General features: G+C 38.6%; 1 protein-coding gene across 1 annotated transcript in view; it reads left to right on the top strand.

The window, feature by feature from the left end:
* Window positions 1-19,368, top strand: part of LOC103603934 (phosphorylase b kinase regulatory subunit alpha, skeletal muscle isoform) — a gene marked incomplete at its 3' end in the record, with an annotated part of 86,163 nt that overhangs the window by 47,360 nt on the left and 19,435 nt on the right. Inside the window, exons 7-13 of the mRNA XM_008588520.1 lie at window positions 2,962-3,060; window positions 4,021-4,167; window positions 8,703-8,756; window positions 10,109-10,231; window positions 11,959-12,054; window positions 13,365-13,472; window positions 14,966-15,044. Coding sequence (XP_008586742.1) covers window positions 2,962-3,060; window positions 4,021-4,167; window positions 8,703-8,756; window positions 10,109-10,231; window positions 11,959-12,054; window positions 13,365-13,472; window positions 14,966-15,044 — 706 coding nt within the window. The remainder of the gene's footprint in view (window positions 1-2,961; window positions 3,061-4,020; window positions 4,168-8,702; window positions 8,757-10,108; window positions 10,232-11,958; window positions 12,055-13,364; window positions 13,473-14,965; window positions 15,045-19,368) is intronic.

Here is a 19,368-nt window from a genome sequence, read left to right as displayed (position 1 = left end):
CCGCATACAGGGGACGGCCCGGTGGCGCACTGCTACAGTGCGCCGCTTGGGAGCGTGGCGGTGCTCCCGCCGAGGGTTCGGATCCCACATACAGACCGGTTCCCACTCACTGGCTGAGCGAGGTGCGGCCGCAACACCGAGGGTTGCGATCCCATTGCCGGTCCCGGTCCGGTACGGGCGCGACACTGAGGGCTGCGATCCATTGCCGGACACGAAAAAAGACAAAAGGGGAAAAAAAAAAAAGACTCAAACAGACTAATTGGATTAAAAGACCTTACCCAACTGTATGCTGTCTTCAAGAGACTCACCTCACCTGTAAAGATGCACGCAGACTAATAGCGAAGGGATAGAAAAAGATATACCATGCAAATGGAAACTAAAAATGAGAAGGAGTAGCTATTATATCAGATAAAATCAACTTGAAACCAAAAACCATAAAAAGAGACAAAGAAGGCCACTATATAATGATAAAGGGATCTATCCACAGGAAGACAGAGCAATCATAAATATATATGCACCCAACACTGGAGCACCCAGATATATAAAGCAAATACTATTAGACATAAAGAAAGAGATAAACCCCAATTTGATAATAGCGGGGGACCTGAACACCCCTTTTTCAGCACTGAACTTGGATTGGAAGAATTAACATTGTGAAAATATCTATACTACCAAAGTGATCTACAGATTCAATGCAATCCCTATCAAAATCCCAATGACATTCTTCACAGAAATAGAAAAAACAATCCTAATATTCATATGGAACAACAAAAGACCCCAAATAGCCAAAGCAATCCTGAGCAAAAAATAATAATAAAGCCAGAGGCATTGCACTACCTGACTTCAAATTATACTACAAGATATTATAACCAAAACAGCGTGGTACTGTCATAAAAACAGACACTCAGACCAATGGAACAGAATAGAGAACCCACGGACTTACAGCCAAGTTATATTTGACAAGGGCAACAGGAACATACATTGGGGACAGGTTGGCCTCTTCAATAAGATGTGCTGGGAAATGCAAATCAAAACCACATTGAGATGTCATCTCACCCCAGTTAGACTGGCTATTAGCAGAATGACTGAGAATTTTAAATGCTGGTGAGGATGTGGGGAAAGGGGAGCTCTTCTAACTGTTAGTGGGTCTGTAAGTTAGCACAGCCATTATGGAAAACAGTATGGAGGTTCCTCAAACAACTACAGATAGAACTGCCATACAGTCCAGCAATCCCACTGCTGGGTATATATCCAAAGGAATGGAAATTATCATGTCGAAGGGATACCTGCACTTCCATGTTCATTGCAGCTCTATTTACAATGGTCAAAATATGGAACCAGGGCCGGCCCAGTGGCGCACTGGAGAGTGCGCCGCTTGGGAGCGTGGCAGCCCTCCCGCCGAGGGTTTGGATCCCATGTGGAGACCGGTTCCCGCTCACTGGCTGAGCACAGTGCGGGCGCAACACTGAGGGTTGTGATCCTGTTACCGGTTAGTAAAAAAAAGACAAAAAGGAAAAAAAAAATACGGAACCAACCTAAGTGTCCATCAATGGATGACTGGATAAGGAAAATGTGGCATATATACACAATGGAATACTACTCTGCCATAAAAAGGAATGAAATTCTGCCATTCGCAGCAACATGGATGAACTTAGAGAAAATGATGTTAAGTAAAATAAGCAAGGCACATAAAGAGAAATACTAGATGTTCTCACTCATTAATGGGAGCTGAAAAAAAATAATACCCAAAATGAAAGCAAGAAAGATAACAACAATCACAATAATTTGTTGAGCTTTCCAAAGGAGAAAACAGAACTGAGGGCGCCAGACATGGGAAAGGTGGAGGAAGAGGGGGCGTTGGGGAGAAATTGGTAACAGGCCACAGAAAATTACATTGTATAATGATAAAATTTTTTTTAAATAGAAAATTTAAAAATATATATATATGGATAGAAAAAACTAATAGGGTCATGTCAAAAATGTTAACAGATGTTTTGGGTAATTTTTTGCCCTATTTATACTTCATTATGTTTTCAAGATACTCGTTTGTTAGTTTTTTGTTGAAACATAATTGATTGTACATATCTGTGGGGTACAGCATTGAATATCAATACCTTTGTGCAATATGTGATGCTCAATTCAGGATAATTAGTGTATTCAACATTACAAAATATTCTGTCAGGAGTGTATTTTACTTTTATGGTCAGAAAATATATTTCAAAGAGCAAGATATTAATAAATAAATTATATTTTTAAAAAATATGATTATCTCACTTATATGTGGAATCTAAAAAAGTCATAGAAGTAAAGAGTGGAATGATGGTTACCAGAGGCTGCAGGGGGAGGGAGGGAGGGAATGGAGAGTTCTTGATCAAAGGGTACAAACTTTCAGATGAGAGGAATACATTTTGAGAGCTCTTGCACAGCAGGGTTATTCTAGTGAATAAAAATGTATTGTGTATTTCCAAAAACATGGAATCTCTTCCTTTGTCTTGGTGACTAATAACTTTCATCTTTATGTCAAATATTGTATCTTTCTAGGGCTTTCACTTCTCTATATAAACTCAGCTATGTGGCAACACCTAATGGTTGTTGCATTAATATCTTATAGTCACACAACTCCTAGCGTTTCTTATGTGCTGGTATTTTACTTGGAGCTCCCCTGCCAAAAAACTGATTTACTATAAATTCATCTGCCATGTTCAAATTATTTTTAAAGTGTGATGATTGACTTGACAGTGCTACAGGCTCCATCTTAACTTTCTCTGGGAGAATATGTGAGGCAAAAAAAAAAAAAAACTCAGAAGCCCCTGGGAGTAAAACATGTTACTGCATTTTCTGTTTTGTCGAACATATTCAAAGGTGATATCATGTGCATTGATAAGATACTGGAGTACAGGGAAAAGAAATATATATCTTTCTAATGCTGAAGTTTTCCTTTCCCTCTTTGCTCCTCAACAGGCAGCTCTGGAAGCATTAGATGAACTGGACCTGTTTGGTGTGAAAGGTGGGCCTCAATCAGTTATCCATGTCCTGGCTGATGAAGTACAACATTGCCAGGTAAGGGAATAATGGACCATGTTATGGAAATTGTATTCTTGCCCAGATTCAGAATTAGCATGGGCTTTAGATTAAGGAGAGCTGAATGAGAGCACACCATCTGATTTCTTACCATGTGCCAAAAGATGTCTTTATTAAACATTCTATCCTGACGTAAGCCTGATACAGCATGGGCTATGAAATAGATCATAGCCCTGTTCTCTCACCCAAGGTTAATTAAGAGATCTTGCTGTAGTATATGAAATTCTCCACTGCTGTCATATCAAGGAGCTATGGCCTCTCTTCCTGAGTATTTCTTTTTCTAAATATATGAAAAGAACTAGAGATGATAGTTTTTGAGAGTTCTCAATCATGGCTCTGAAACATACTCTTGTCCCTGGTTGGCTGTAGGGTTGGATATTTGGATATTAGACTGTTTAAGTGATAAATATATATCTTGAGGGTTTTTTTAGGATTACTCTCTGTATGGAAAGATTAAGGTTCTTCTTGTTGGCATCATGAATTTTCTCTTCTTCAAATCCTGATTAGACACGTATAGCGTCCTAGTGAATATAATAAACTTATCTTCTAATTTTAAAAACTTTTCCATGGGGAAAACTTATGTCAGAGGCATAGGACCTGAGCCTTCCCCATCCTGCTTCTCAGCAGCTACATTTTACCTTAACTTTACTCTTAAATAGTAGCTAATGGAGCAGCAGGACTACGGATAAGATAATGATGTTAGAGTATTCTTTATCTATGAGCATCCGTTTAAGAATCAGGATGGGAAAGCATTGAGAGCAGGATTTAGACAAGGGATGACTTTTAGAAATAGCTAGTTTCTAAGCTCTCACTATAGAATAATGTTTATGTTTTCTTCTTTATGATCCTCTTCCATGTAAATCTTTTGAAACTAAAGCTGTTAGTTTTACAATGCTGACATATTTACTGATGTGCCACATTTGACTTCCTTTCTTTTAGTCTATCCTTAATTCACTACTGCCCCGGGCTTCAACATCCAAAGAGGTTGATGCTAGTCTACTTTCAGTGATTTCCTTCCCGGCCTTTGCAGTAGAGGATAGCCAGTTGGTGGAGCTCACAAAACAAGAAATTATCACAAAGCTTCAGGTATGTCCATATGTGCCTGTCTTTTCTTTAGGACTATAACTTTAAGGGGAAATTAGTGCTTTGGAGGGTCTTGAGTAATACCTGTGTCAGTGATTTCAAGAAACCTTCCATTTTTCTGAGTTGTCCTTTTATAAGTAGTTTCTTTAAAAGCTGTTATAGTTTATAAAGTCATTGCTGATGTAAATGTAGAATAGTACATCCACTTTGGAAAACAGATTGACAGTTTCTTGTAAATTTAAACATATACCTACTTTATGACCTGACAGCCTCACTCCTAGGTATCTACCCTACAGAAATGAAAACTTATGCTCACACAAAAATCTTCACAAAAATGTTTATAGCAGCTTTATTTTTAATTGCCAAAAACTGGAAACAACCTTCAACAGAGGAATGCATAAACAAATCACACTATATCCATTCAGTGGAATACTACACAACAATAAAAAAGAACAAGCTACTGATCGATACGACAATATGGATGATTCTTAAATGCATTTTGCTAAGCAAAAGAAAGCCAGTCCCTAAAAACTACATATTGTATGATTCTATTTACACGACACTCTGGAAAAGGCAAAACTATAAGGAGGAAAACAGATTAGTGGTTGCCAGAAGTTGGGGGGAAAGATTGTCCATAAAGATATAGCACTGGAGAATTTTGAGGGTGATGGAATGGTTCTCTATGGAACTGTCCTGTTGGACACATGACTCTTTATGCTTGTCAAAACCTATGGAATTGTATACCACAAAAATAAATTTTAAAATATCGACTAGGGTGTGGCAAGAAAAATGAAATGCAGGCTGAAAAATGAGTCTAACTGTATAACAAATGAATCACATAATCACACAGAAGTGGGTGGAGAAGAAAGGAGCCTACTTAAGTCTTGTAAAACAGTGTTTGACTGGATACTGTAAACCTAAAGACAAAAATAAATGTATATAAACACTGTACTCTAGTTCAGGGTCAGCAAACTACAGCCTGTGGGCTGGCCATCTGTTTTTGTACATAAAGTTTATTAGAACACACCCACGCTGTGTTTACAAACTGTCTATAGCTGCTCTCAAGATACAACAGTAGAGCTAAGTAAGTGCAGCAGACTGTATGGCCTGCAAAACCTAAAATATTTACTATCTTGCTCTTTAAGAAAAAGTTTGTCAACCCCTGCTCCAGTTGATAAATTTTTTTTCAGAGGGGTTTGGGTTAGCAATTCTGGAACTACTTTATTTGTATATTATGGGTTGAACAAATAAGTAAATAAATAGTAGATATGATAGATCATAAGACCCAGATTTCTCACTGTTGAAGAAAGAAGTTACAAATAGGGAATGGGGAAAGGCTAGAATGAACCCTGTGATGCTGGACTGGAGTAGTGGTATCGATACGAACTCATGTGTGATTGTGTGTGTCTTTAACATAGGGATGTATGTCTATTTACATGTGTTTCCTAGCTTTGTCTGCTGAGAGGGCCCAAAGGCAATGACCACTCCTAGTTTCCAAATCTTGGTTTCTAGATACCATTCACAATAAAAGGAATCAGAACTCCTTAGAGAAGTGGTTGATTCAGGATTGGGTCAAGGAGGATACAAGAGAAGCCTGGAGCATCTTATGGTCCTGGAAAGTAAAGAAATACTCGGAAAAGGATGGAACGTGTCAAAGGGACACAGGAACCAACTGGAAAGTGCCCCTAATAGCCAAAGCAGGAAGAATTTGAATAACAAAATAAATATCATAGTGTCGGATTATAACCCAAGGAATAAACTTAATATCTATGAGTCCATAATGATATAAATAAATAAATAAATAATGAGTAAATGGTAGAGAAGAGACAAACCTTCTTTATAGGAGAATTTAAATTAATAAATGTTTAAAGAATGAAGGAAATAAAAAATTGCCATTAGACAAACACCACGATAATAATTGTTGCAGGAGAGCTCTACTGATGTATGTTAAAATCAGTGGGCAAAGGGTTAAGCAGAAAGAAGATACTTGCATAGTCTCAAAGTATCTCCCCCCAAAATATTTAATAGTTACCAAAAAAAAATTACAGTGGAGAAACCCAGCAGGCACCATCTTAACCAAGTGATCAGGGTTGACATCACCAGTATTAGGATGTATTGACCTGATGTACCCCCTGATATAGTGAATTGAGAAGGGCACATCACCTCTATGGTGCCCTTCCCAATAATGCATAACCTCAATCTCATTATGAGACAACATCAGTCAAAACCAAATTGAGGAACATTCTACAAAAGTAACTGACAAACACTCTTCAAAGTGTTAAGGTCATGAAAAATAGGAAAGACTAAGGAACTGTCACAGATTGGTGGAGACTAAAAAGACATAACAACTAAATACAATGTTGGATTCTTAACTGGATCATGCAACAGAAAAAAGGACATTAGTGGAAAAACTGGTAAGATCCAAATAAGTTATGTACTTTGGTTAATAGTTTTATATGAAGGTTAATTTTTTAGTTTTTCGTTTTGTTTTGTTTTGTTGTTTCTGGCAGCTGGCCAGTACAAGAATCAAACCTTCGACCTTGGTGTTATCAGCACCACACTCTAGCCAACTGAACTAACCAGCCAGCCCAATTTTTTAGTTTTGAAATACATTCCTGGTTATGTAAGATGTTAATATAAGGGGATGGCGGTTGATGGTTATACTGGGACCTTCTGTACTGTTTTTGCAACTCTTCTATAAATCTAAAATTATCTCAAAATTTTAAAAATATGTGGCTTTTTGGGCTGGCCCGGTGGCGCACTGGAGAGTGCACCGCTTGGGAGCATGGAGTCGCTCCCACCGAGGGTTCGGATCCCATGTGGAGACCGGTTCCCGCTCACTGGCTGAGCGCGGTGCGGGTGCAACACCGAAGGTTACGATCCCATCTCCGGTCCCTGGTATGGGCGCGACAACGAGGGTTGCGATCCCGTCGCCGGTCCCCGGTATGGGTGCAACACCGAGGGTTGTGATCCCGTCGCCGGTCCCCGGTACGGGCGCGACACCAAGGGTTGCGATCCCGTTACCGGTCAGTAAAAAAGACAAAAAGGAAAAAAAAATATGTGGCTTTTAAAATTTTGTTTTCAAATATTTTATTTTTTTAACTAAACACTTATTCCTAGATTTGTTCCACAATAAATACATATTGTGAAACAATCAGAAGATACAAATAAACAAAAAGAATATAAGCATAACCCATAACCAAACCAGTCAGATAGCATCCATTTTAGTGTATTTTAGAGTTTCCTTTTCCAGATAGCTTAATAGTATGCTTTAACATATTATCATACATACTTAATAATACACATAAATGTACACTTTACAAAAATAAGGTCTTATGATCTTACTGAACAGAGTACTTTTTAAACTACTTTTCTCCTTATCATGATGTATTGGGAACATATATTTCAATAAAAACACTTAAACAACATCATTTTTAATGAATGGAAAGTATCCCATGGTACGTATGTTTCACAATTGATTCAACTTCTTCAAGTTTTCTCCACTATGATTAGCCTGCAATACAGTTAGCATCATCCCAACTAAGTGTCTGCATAGATCAATAATTATTTCCTTAGAATATATTTCTATAAGTGTACATGCTAGGTAAAATGGTATGAATATGTTGAGGTTTTTGATGCATCTAGTTACCCTTCAAAAAAGTTATACCAATTTATCATATCCCACAAACCCAGAGTGCTATCATTCCTTTTTATTTTTGTCATCTGATAGAGAGAAATAGCATCTCATCACTATCTTTTTTTGCATTTCTTTAATTACTAATGACATTGAACATTTTTCAATTGTTTACTGGTCTTTGCTTTTCCTGTTTTATGGATTTCTTGTCCATCTCCTAATTTTTTATTGGTGGATTTATCTTTTCCTTTTTATATATAGATATGTATTTAATTAATTTGAGGATTTTTTGAGTTGATAATGACTTTTTTTCTAGTTGGGACATAGTTGATTGCACATATCTGTGGGCTACAGCACTGAATATCAATATCAGTGTGTAATATGTGATGTTCAAATAAGGATAATTATTATATTTATCATTATACAAAGTAATCAATTTTTGTGGCCCTTTACCAATTCCTCTCTTTCCCCCTTCCCTCTCCCCCTTTCCCACCTCTGGTAACCTCAGTTCTGTTTTCCTCTCTTAAAAGTTCAACATATTATTGTGATTGTTGTATCTTTTTCTTTATAGTCTCTGATAAGCTGTGTGAGCTGTCAGCAGGACCACATAGATTAGTGAGTAGGCTGTCACAGACTCACCCTAAGGTGGACAGCCATGAAGAGGATACTGCTAGGAACACTGCTTTAGGGAAAAGCCTGTAACTTAGCCATCACTTGAAATCACATTGCTGAAATCAGTTTCTGCTGCTGGGTTGATTTCAAGTTTTTCTTTCTGTTTTTAAGTATCATGTCAGTATTGGTGTGACAGGTTGGTACATGCAGATGTTAGAAAGGATGCATTTTTGATTAATTATATAGCTGTACCAATGTACAAGCTTGTGACCTTTTTTCTCTGCATTCCCAGGGCCGTTATGGTTGCTGTCGCTTTCTACGAGATGGATATAAAACTCCTAAAGAGGTAGGTTTCTTTTCCCAAAAATGAACCCGAGGTACAATGGTCACTGATATGTGTAGCTTCATTCAGAGAAAATACTACCTCATGATAGTACTTATATAGAGCACCAAATAGAATAAGGACGTTTGCTATATTTGTTGGGCTTAGCTGTCAAGTTCTCAGTCTGTAAGCCTTTCTGGATTAAATAAAGTAGAAGAAGGTGCAATCCATCCACCTCTTGCAGTTGTTTAGTTTCAGGAAAGAACCACTGATGGATGCTGAAATCAGAGAAAAAAAGAGGACAGAAACAATATTTTCATGGTCTCAGAGTATCTTTACTCCACCCCCCACCTTCAAATACTTAATAATTACAAAGGGAAAAGTCTTTCCATCAGTAGATCTTTCTGGCCTCCTTTTCACCTTTTGCAGTTGGTTAGTTCTAAACAGTACCTGATCTTGAAAAGGCAAGTTCCTTTTGTTCTACTAGTCAAAAGTTCTCCTTGGAAATATAAATGAGAAAAATTAGGTATTATTAAAGGGAATAAATTGTTGATAAGCACCACTTTCGTTGGTAATACAAACATTTTTAAGGCTTAAGTTTGCTGGTCAACAGCCATTATGATTGTTCTAAAACAAAATTATCGAGCTCATACTCTTCTAGGCCACTTCCTCTATTCCACTTTATTCTTTATCCCTGAATTTGACTTCTGCTCCTATCAAGCTACTAAAATTATGCTCTGAAACATTATCATAAGCTCCTAAATGACCAATCCAATATTCTTTTCTCAATTCTTATTCTTCTTGACTTCTCTTACTACATCACTGTTACCTACCCCTACTTTTCTTGAAATTCTTTTCCTATTTTTCTTTCCACAACACAACACTATCCTGATTTTTCTCTTTCTGTCCTTCTCTCACCCCACTCTGAGGGTTTACCAAGATTCCATTCTTGGGCAGTTTGTTCATTTTACAGAGTACTATTTTACGAAGCTCATTTATAACTTATGCTTCATGTATCATCTCTATGAGGATGATTCCCAAGCCCTTATCTCTAGCTGCCCCTCTAAAACATTTCTATTTATATGTCCTACTACTACCTCAAACTTAACAAGTGTAAAACCAAACTCAACTTTACTGCAAATCAATTTTGTTTCTTCATACACCCTCTTGCAATGGCATTTTTATCCCAGTTCCACTAGTTAGAAGTCACATCATAATAGAGTACTTGCTAAGGGAGGGGAATATGTATGTGCTCTGCCTTTCCTGACCACCTTCTCTGAAACAAACTATCAGCCACATTATAATACCTCTGAACTACAAATGCACTTCGAATGTCTGAGTCATAAGACAGATTTTGTTTATTGTGTTTTTACTAGGATCCCAATCGTCTCTACTATGAACCAGCTGAGCTGAAGCTATTTGAAAACATTGAGTGCGAATGGCCATTGTTCTGGACATACTTTATCCTTGATGGGATCTTCAGTGGCAATGCAGAACAGGTAATGAGCTGGGGAAAGAGCTTTTCAGCAGAATGTTCTTGTTATGTCTTCCTATTTCAGTTAATGGCTCTTCTGATCCTGTGTCCAAATGGAAGTCTTCCTAATAGGGAGGAGACAGACTTGTCCCATAGAGACTAGTGGCTAAGAGTACTAAGTAAAGAGTCAGGCGACCTGGATTATTTTCCTTTCTTCTATTTTTTATTTATTTATCTATCTTTTTTTTTTTTTGGCCTTACTTCTGACCATTGAGTAGCCCAAGTGTTGTCATTGACTTCTTCAGTCTCACTGTACATAAAATGAGAATAGTTTTTCTCTTTTCTCTCTACCTTACAGAAGAAGATAACCCTAAAGTTCTTTGAAGTTCACAGATAGACATGTTGTAAGAGCAAGGTACAGTCAATTCTGCTATAATGAGACATAAGTATTCCTTAAAAATCACCATGCTATGCATATTCAAGAAGTAAAACAACAGTACTTGTGGGGAAATGGGGTAAAGGGCACAATACTTAAAATGTTTGTAAGTAATGCATACAAAATGATAGGAACCTAATAAATAAAAACAGTATCATAGCTTTATACATGTTAAGTGGTGAAAAAATGCATAAATACTACAATAGTTATGGTATTTTTACCTTGAAAAAGACCTGAAGTTTGTTTGTGAAAATGTGTGCCCGTGTTCCCACCAGCACACCCTTCACCCTCCTGGCTCCTGTGCCTGCCACCCTGTGTGTAAGAGGAAGAGAACAAAAAAAGAAAGAGAAAAAAGAGCAAGATAAAACAGAGAGAAACAGCATAGAACAAAGAGGAAAAATTTTTAAAATAGGCTGAGAGAAAAGAGGTGGGAAACTAAAAATAGGGGGAGGTATGTAGCTGTGCAGGCTGGGTGGCCATCAGAGGGTTGCAACTTGTAAATTATGAAGTGGTGAAAGGAGAATTATCTGAAATTGGGTGGAAAGTTGTAACTACAGATGTGGATGGGTGCAGTTCATTGTCCTCCTGAGATGTGTGCATGTGTGTGTGTTGTGTATTCTTACATGGCTCAGTTCAGCTGAGTGTGTTCTCAGGACGAAACTGTGCATGAACAAATGTGAAATTCATGTTATGCTTAAATTGTTCCCTAATATATCAAACACATTGGAACAAATTTGTGTTTTTAAAACAAGTATTATAGCAGAACTGACTGTATATTTTTTCCACCATAAATTATAGGTTTGTTTTTTTACATTTTATATGTTGCTAAGCTTTAGCAAATTGTTAAGCAAAGAACATAAACTTGATCACAATAGAAGCCCAATTTGGCAGGTAAAAATGCAATTTTAAAAGCCAATATATCCTAACATCAAGAAGTTATACTTAAGGTACAATGCAGGAGATCAAAACAGGCCTTTGGAGGCAGGCTGACATGGGCTAAACTCTTGACTCAACCATGTTCTTTCTGTGTGATCTTTCCCAAACTCATAACCTCTTTGAGCCTTAATTTCTCCATAAAAAGGCTTTTAATTGCCTTCTAGGGTGGTTATTAAAATGAAATTCATTAAAGTATGCAAAACTCCTAGCATAATATTTGGCCTATAACAAGCATTTAGTAAATGCTATTTCCCTTTACTCTCCCTTTTACTAGCTGAGCAAGCTCCTTTGCAATAGGACTTTCTTTGGCTACAACCCTCTCCTAGGTCCCCAAGGGAACTCTCTGTCGGTTCTTTCCCCTGTCTTTCTTTTATCTGCAGGTTCTAGAATATAGAGAGGCTCTTGAAGCAGTCCTCATCAAAGGCAAAAATGGAATCCCACTTCTGCCAGAGCTGTACAGTGTTCCTCCTGACAGGGTGAGTTAGACAGTGCCATAACATGGGAAATCTATTACCATTAGACATGACTTGGAAGAAATGTTAAAAGAAGTTCTTCAGGAAGGAGGAAAATGATCTATGTCAGAAACTCAGGTCTTCATAAAGAAAAAAAAGCATTGGAGAATGAATAAGAAAAGGTAAAATAAAAACCTTTTTTTTTTTTTTTTTGCTAGCTGGTGCAGAGATCAAACCCTGTACCTTGGTGTTATCAGCACCACGCTCTAACCAACTGAGCTAACCAGCCAGCTTAATCTTCTGATTTTAATGTTCTAAAAGTTTGTCTTTAGGTATAGGAGAACAGAAATATGATTTTATTCCTTTAAATTTTTTTTAAAAACTGTGGTATATGTACACAATGGAATACTATTCAGTTATAAAAAGAAATGAATCCCTGTCATTAGCAACATGGACAGAACTGGGAGCCATCATGTTACGTGAAGTAAATCAGGCACAGAAAGACAAATACCACATGATCTCACTCATATGTGGAATCTAAAAAAAAAAAAAAAATAGTGCTTCTCATAGAAGTCGAGAGTACAATGGTTACAAAAGGCCGGGAGGTAGGGAGAGAGAAGTGGTGAACTAATGGGGACAAAACTATGCTATCTAACCTAAGTGAATCATTGCGCAGTATGTGCATGTATTGAAACAATACACTGTACCCCACAAACATATACAAATAAATGTTAAAATTTAAATTTTTAAAACAGTCTCAGTTATGGAACTGTTGCACAGTGGGACAAGGACAAGACCAAACCTTAATGTTAATAATAATGCAGAGATCAGTAGGTGGAACTAGACTGATGTTCTGTGTGAGCTCTCAGGATTTGGTATTCTCTGTTTTGAGGCCAGTAATCTGGGATTGTTTGACTAGATCAGGCTTGGAAAATAAAGCATGTCTTGTCTTCCTTTTCCCAAAATGTCACTCAAGTGTTCCATTGTTGCTTTTCTTCATTGTGAAGAAGAATTAGACGTGGGAGAGAGACAATCTTCCATTCTGGTAGGGATGGGGCAGAATAAGCTCCTAGCAATGGCAGCAACATCACCTGAGAGCTTATTGGAACTAGATTTCAGGCTGTACCTCATACCTGCTTAATCAGAATCCTCAGGTGATTTGTATCCACATTGCAGTCTGAGGAGCACTGCCCTAGACTATAGTTATAGTGCTGGACTTTTCAGTGCGTTACACATATGACTATATAGGGTATAAACCACAATCCAGACTCAGCCTGATTGCCTAGTATCTGAAATCTATTACCCCTCATCTGGCGTCTTCATCTTTCTTTTAGGTTGATGAAGAATATCAGAATCCTCACACTGTGGATCGAGTCCCCATGGGGAAGTTGCCTCACATGTGGGGTCAGTCTCTGTACATTTTAGGAAATTTGATGGCAGAGGTAAGGGGAAACTTTAAGTCTATCCCACTTTTTTCTGCCTTAGTTACCATAGTAATCAGATTTGTGAGTAGCTCTATAAATCTGAAGGATGTCTTTTGCCTTGTTTACTTTGCCTTAATCGTAGTTTTTCCTCCAGGTCTTCAGAGTGGGGAGCATAGCCAGCCCTCGACAAAAATCTGTTGCTTCCTGGCAATCATGTCCCTCATGCTGCTAAGAGTCCCCTACTTTGGCACTGTACTTGGAGCTCCTCAGGAATCAGGCTCTGGACCTTTCCTTTTCAACCCTCATCCCCACCCCAGTACCTTGCCTGATGACAACCTAATGCAATTGTGCTTAGATAATAATTATTGACAACGGATTAAGTGATAACCTCTTCAAGCAACATAAGGTTTCATTCTTTAGCTGAATTAACTGGTCCTTTTAGGGACCATGACGAGTGGTTAGGAACATCATGGTTTTTTGTTTTTTTGTTTTTTTTTTTTTTTGGTTGGTTGGTTGGTTGGTTGAGTGTTTGTTTTTTGGTAAGGGGCTATTTAAATGTTCCTTATATCAAATTCTGTTGAGACTGCCCTTTCAATGGGGCACTTGGGAATTTCTGACTTAGTGTCCAGCTTCTTTGTGACATTTTCAGCCTACACAGAAGAGTTTTCTTTCTCAAAAGTTTTCCAGATTTGCTGGCAAATCTACTTTCCTACTGCAGGTTGTTTGGATAGGATATAACTCAGGCTCCTATAGGATCTAGGATGGGACTTAACTATCCTTTCTGAGCCAGACTGTTTGACCTGTTTCATGTTTGACCATTTATTTTCTGCAGCTGTTTTTGTTTGTTTTGTGTTTGCTTTTTTCCTGTGGCCATGGCTGTTTTATTATGTTTAGTTGACAATAGCATGAATCTAGCAATAATGGGCAGAATGCTTTGTTTAAAATAATCCTTACCTGGTGACTTTTTCATTCTATTAGAATAAATTAAATGCAATGACAAAAGGAGACGAATGCTATTCTTAAGGGCAAAATGGTTGAGTTCATTCCATTTCATAAAGGGCAGAAACTCAAGTCAAGCTAAAAGATTTCTGCTGAGCAGAAAGCACAGCAGACACATGAACAAATGAGAAAACAACAGGGTTAATGTCTTAAATTACTGATGATAAGCAGTGGTCTGATCATCTAATCATATAAATATCCAGAGAAGACAGAGGAGTAACCAGAAAATTTTCTGTTTATTTATAATCTATACCCTGCCTATTTCCAAAAAAAGGATTTGTGGCAGCCACTAGAAATTAACTTGATAAAATTAATTCAGATGTGAATTCAGGAAGTTCAAACATTTTCATACAGTGAAGGTATTTTTGTTTCCTTTCCACATCTGCCTCTCATATGTTCTGATTCAGGGTGAGGGGCATAGGACTGTGGTTTCCCTTCAAACATTAGCTTTTTTTTTTTTTTTCTTTCTTTTTTTGAGACTTAATAATCCATCTTTTATGGTTTTTCTTTAGGGATTTTTAGCTCCTGGAGAAATTGACCCTCTGAATCGAAGGTTTTCTACTGTACCAAAGCCAGATGTTGTGGTTCAAGGTATGTATTTTTATTCCCAGCAGCAGAAACTCAAAGGCTTTGTTAGGGGCAGAGATCTTTGGGCCAGTAAATTATGACTTTATTCTTCATCTTGCATTTTGTTAGGCTTCAAAAAGTATATAATGAACTTAGTTCCGTTTGGTTTCAAAATTACTGTTAATCTTAATCATAAACAAATGAATGATTTGCTATGTCATAGGACTCCAAAATATTATTTGACATTCTTCACCACTCCTTATTTCTGTAAACTCTTGTCATTTAATTGTCATGACATTTTAGCCTTCTGGTTATCTCTGCTTTCTCTCTGACTACTCCTACGCTTTTTCTGCTAGTACTCCTTTCTTTTCATATCCTGCTGATGGTTCTCTACTTAATCTTATACTCTCATCTTTCTGTATTTACACCCTATATTAGTTTGCAAGGGCTGCCTCCCTCACAATAAATTGGCTTCCATAGCTCCAATTATTACCTCTTTTGAGAGTTCTCCAAACCTTTAATTTTGTTCCTAACAATCAAATTTTGGGGCACTACTGGACTGAGTTCTGTAAACATATTGGGAATTCTGTTCTCCATCCCTTCCTTTTACCTCTCCCAAGAAAAGCAGATCTTTCCATTCAATGACATCATTATTATCCTACTCTCTTAGGGTAGAGAACTTGAGGTGATTTTGGGCTCTCCAATATCACTATCCAATATAGTATTAAGTCCTGCTGTGAAAGTCCTTTGAAATATCTCCAGTCACTTGACTTTGGGGTTGGTTCTATATGGAAAATAATCCCGTATGTTTTCTAAACCTTATACTTGGCATCCTATGTGGTCATACAGCTGGTCCTTGCTTATCGATGTATATAGCAAACATTATATAAAGATCATTACTCCCCCTCCCATGAGAAAGCTTGTTCTCCTTTGAGGATTATGCCATCTGGCTATATTGATCTCCTGGTTGCTCTAATTCATCCATTGAAGACTTTCAGGCCTGGCTCACAGCCTTCCTTTCCCTCCCTAAACCCTGCCACAGAGCTAGATTTCAACATTGGTGTAGATGCCATCTAACATTTTAGCCTCAAAATTCTTGGATATCCATAACTCTAGTGACCTTTCCCTCTTCCTCTACTTTAGCCGCCTGCTCCAAGAACCAAACTTTAGGACTGTTTCACCTCAGATAACTAAAATTCCAATATTCTACTCTCAGTCATTGTCACACATTATTTCAGCTTTCTTTTTCTTCCCATTTTACTTGTCTCCATTTTCTCCTAGTCTGCCCTTCCCTACTTCATGATTGATCACCCAAATATCTCAATCACCAATGTACTACACTTGTACTACAACTACCAGAAAAATCCTAAGTCCAGATCAGTCTTACAGTCTGCACTTTCTGATCCTGCTATAAGCTATTGGGGGAAAAAAATCAACAAATGAACAGAACAGTGGCACTGGAAATCTACAGTCTCCAACTCAACTACGTCCACAGTGCCTCCTGTTCTTGTTCTTATCATTAGTCCACACTTTTATTCTTTTCGGCCACTATTCCAAACCTTCTCTGTTCTCAACCCCCACCCCTTGTTTTCAGCCTGATTCTTTGGCCTGATAATCTTAATATTCCCATCTTTGTCAGTTTCCCAGCCCTTGCTGCCCCTACAATCTTAAATATCTTTTCCTCCTTTTCTCCAGTCTCAGAAAAAGGTGTTTCTTCTCCTATTCAAGGCCAAGTCCTCCTTATGCTTGATCCTATCCTCTTCCCCAGCCTTCTCTAGAAACTTACTCTTTTCTGGAATCTTCAATCTCTCCCGCTCTGTTGGTTCTTTTTTTGATCTACTGACATGTTTGTCTCCCTCTAGTTATCCTATATAGCTCCTTCCTTTCTCATCCAAACTTCCACTTCTTCATATTGCATTTATTGCTGTCTTTTATAGTCTGGCTTATTATTCTGGAAATGCTGTTTCTTAAGTTACCAATGACCTTTGTATTGCCAAATTTGGTACATATTTTTCAACCTGTATCTTAGTGGATCTTTCTGTTCCATTTATCATTTATCTTTCTGGAAACTCACAACTCCCACATCTTCTGTCATATACTTTCTTGGATCTCCTTTAACCTATATTAAGCACTTTTCTGTATCATTCTGGGCTTCCTCTTCTTCTCTTTGCCCCTTAAAGGTTGATGTTCCTGAGAGTTCTGTCCTTAGCCTACTGCTCTTCTTACTCTGAATTTTTGTTCCTGTCTCAGCATCCTCTTATTCCTAACCTTTTCCCCATTTTTGACTTCCTTACTTCTTCCCTCACTCTCAGAAGATGACCTCACCTTCACCACCATAGAGAAAATATAAGCCATGAGACAAAAATCCCCCACCCCACCGGGGGCCACAGCCATGCCCCCCGCCACCCACAATCAGCCCAGAGATGACTACTGAGCCACCACAGGAAGCACCCCAGGCTCCTGAGCCTGGACAGTGGCGGGTCGAGGGCTACAGCCACACACCCCTCACATCTGCATTTAGCACAGCAATAACCAAGCCACCACTGGAAGCTCCCTGGTCAGGAAGCACCCCAGGCTCCTGGGCCTGGACAGTGGCGGGTCGAGGGCTACAGCCACACACCCCTCACATCTGCATTTAGCACAGCAATAACCAAGCCACCACTGGAAGCTCCCTGGTCTTCCCTGCAGGAATAAAGAAGTTGCCACAGGCCTCAACCATGGACCCCCTCCTTCCTCCTTCTGCCACCCTATTTCCTTCCCCCTTCCCTTCTCCCGCTCCCACCCAACTGCTCCACAGCAACATCTTAGAATGTAAAAACAGATGGAGCTAGGGACCAACCCCTCCTCCTGCATCCAGGCACAGCGCTGCTGCCATGGGGCCCACCAAGGGTCCTGAGGCATGGAGTCAGGGACCGACCCCTCCTCCCACAACCAGGCAAGGACCACTTCCAAAAACCAAAAACACCACTTCCGTGTGGGTGGCCCACCACAGCCACCACAGTAGCCACAGCTGCCACAAAAGCAGCTAGACACCACAACCACCATGCAGATGGCCTGCCAGCCACTGGAGTGCATTGAAACAAGGAGAGTCACCAGCAGAGACCAAAGAAAAGAAGAGGATGTCTCTCTCCACAGAGCTCATTCCAGAGTGACAGAAGAAGCATCTGCTCTGCAATAATAGTGGGGGACCTGAACACACCTCTCTCAGCACTGGAAAAATCATCTAGGCAACAAATCAACAGAGTAACTATACTCTTTCAGAAGGAGAGAAGAAATCTAGGGTTATCAGAGGTGGGAGGAGGGAGGAAAAGGGGGATGGGGAGAGATTGGATAAGGGGCATAAAGAATAAGTATGATTTGTAATAATATATATATATATATGCTAATAATATTGACTTGATCAACATACGTCAATGTTGAACCCCAAAAATATGTATAATCAATCAATTATGATTCAATAAAAAAATAATTAATTAATTTTAAAATACCCCACCCCCAGGCTTTTCTTCATCTGACCATTTCTTTTTTTTTAATTATTTTTATTTATTATTAGCATATTCATTCTTACAAATCATGATTTTTCCTTATGCCCTTTACCTGACCTGACACTCCCCCAACCCCCTCCCTTCCTCCCCCCATCTCTAGTATACTTAGGTTTGTTCTCTCCTTCTGAAAGTTCAATGTATTATTGTGGTATTTTCTTTCTTTCTTTCCTTCATTCCTTCCTTCTTCCCTCCTTCCCTCTCTTCCTTCCTTCCTAGCAGCCAGTTATGAGTGAGAACATGCAGTGTTTCTGTTTCTTTGTCTGGCTTATTTCACTTAACATAATTTTCTCTAGACCCATCCATGTTGCTACAAATGGCAGAATTTCATTCTTTTTTATGGCTGAGTAGTAGAAATTCAAATTTCTCAAGGTTATTTTCTCTTCTCCTCTTCTCTGTATGTTCTTAACTCAGCTCATCTCTTTCTGTGTTAATGATTCCTAAATCTATACCAGCTTGCTTAGGCATTTCTCTAAAGAAGATATACAAACGGCCAACAGTCATATGAAAAAATGCTCAACATCACTCAGCATCCGGGAAATGCAAATCAAAACCACACTGAGATACCATCTCACCCCAGTTAGGATGGCCAAAATCCAAAAGACACCGAAAGATAAATGCTGGCGTGGCTGCGGAGAAAAAGGAACTCTCTTACATTGTTGGTGGGAATGCATAATGGTGCAACCCCTATGGAAAATGGTTTGGAGGTTCCTCAAACAGCTGAAGATAGATCTACCATACGACCCAGCTATCCCACTGCTGGGAATATATCCAAAGGAATGGAAATCATCAAGTCGAAGATATAC

Source organism: Galeopterus variegatus, unplaced genomic scaffold, assembly GCF_000696425.1.
Source record: "Galeopterus variegatus unplaced genomic scaffold, G_variegatus-3.0.2 Scaffold4873, whole genome shotgun sequence".
In the NCBI taxonomy this organism is placed as follows: Eukaryota; Metazoa; Chordata; class Mammalia; order Dermoptera; family Cynocephalidae; genus Galeopterus; species Galeopterus variegatus.
This window is presented reverse-complemented; position numbering and strand designations above follow the sequence as displayed.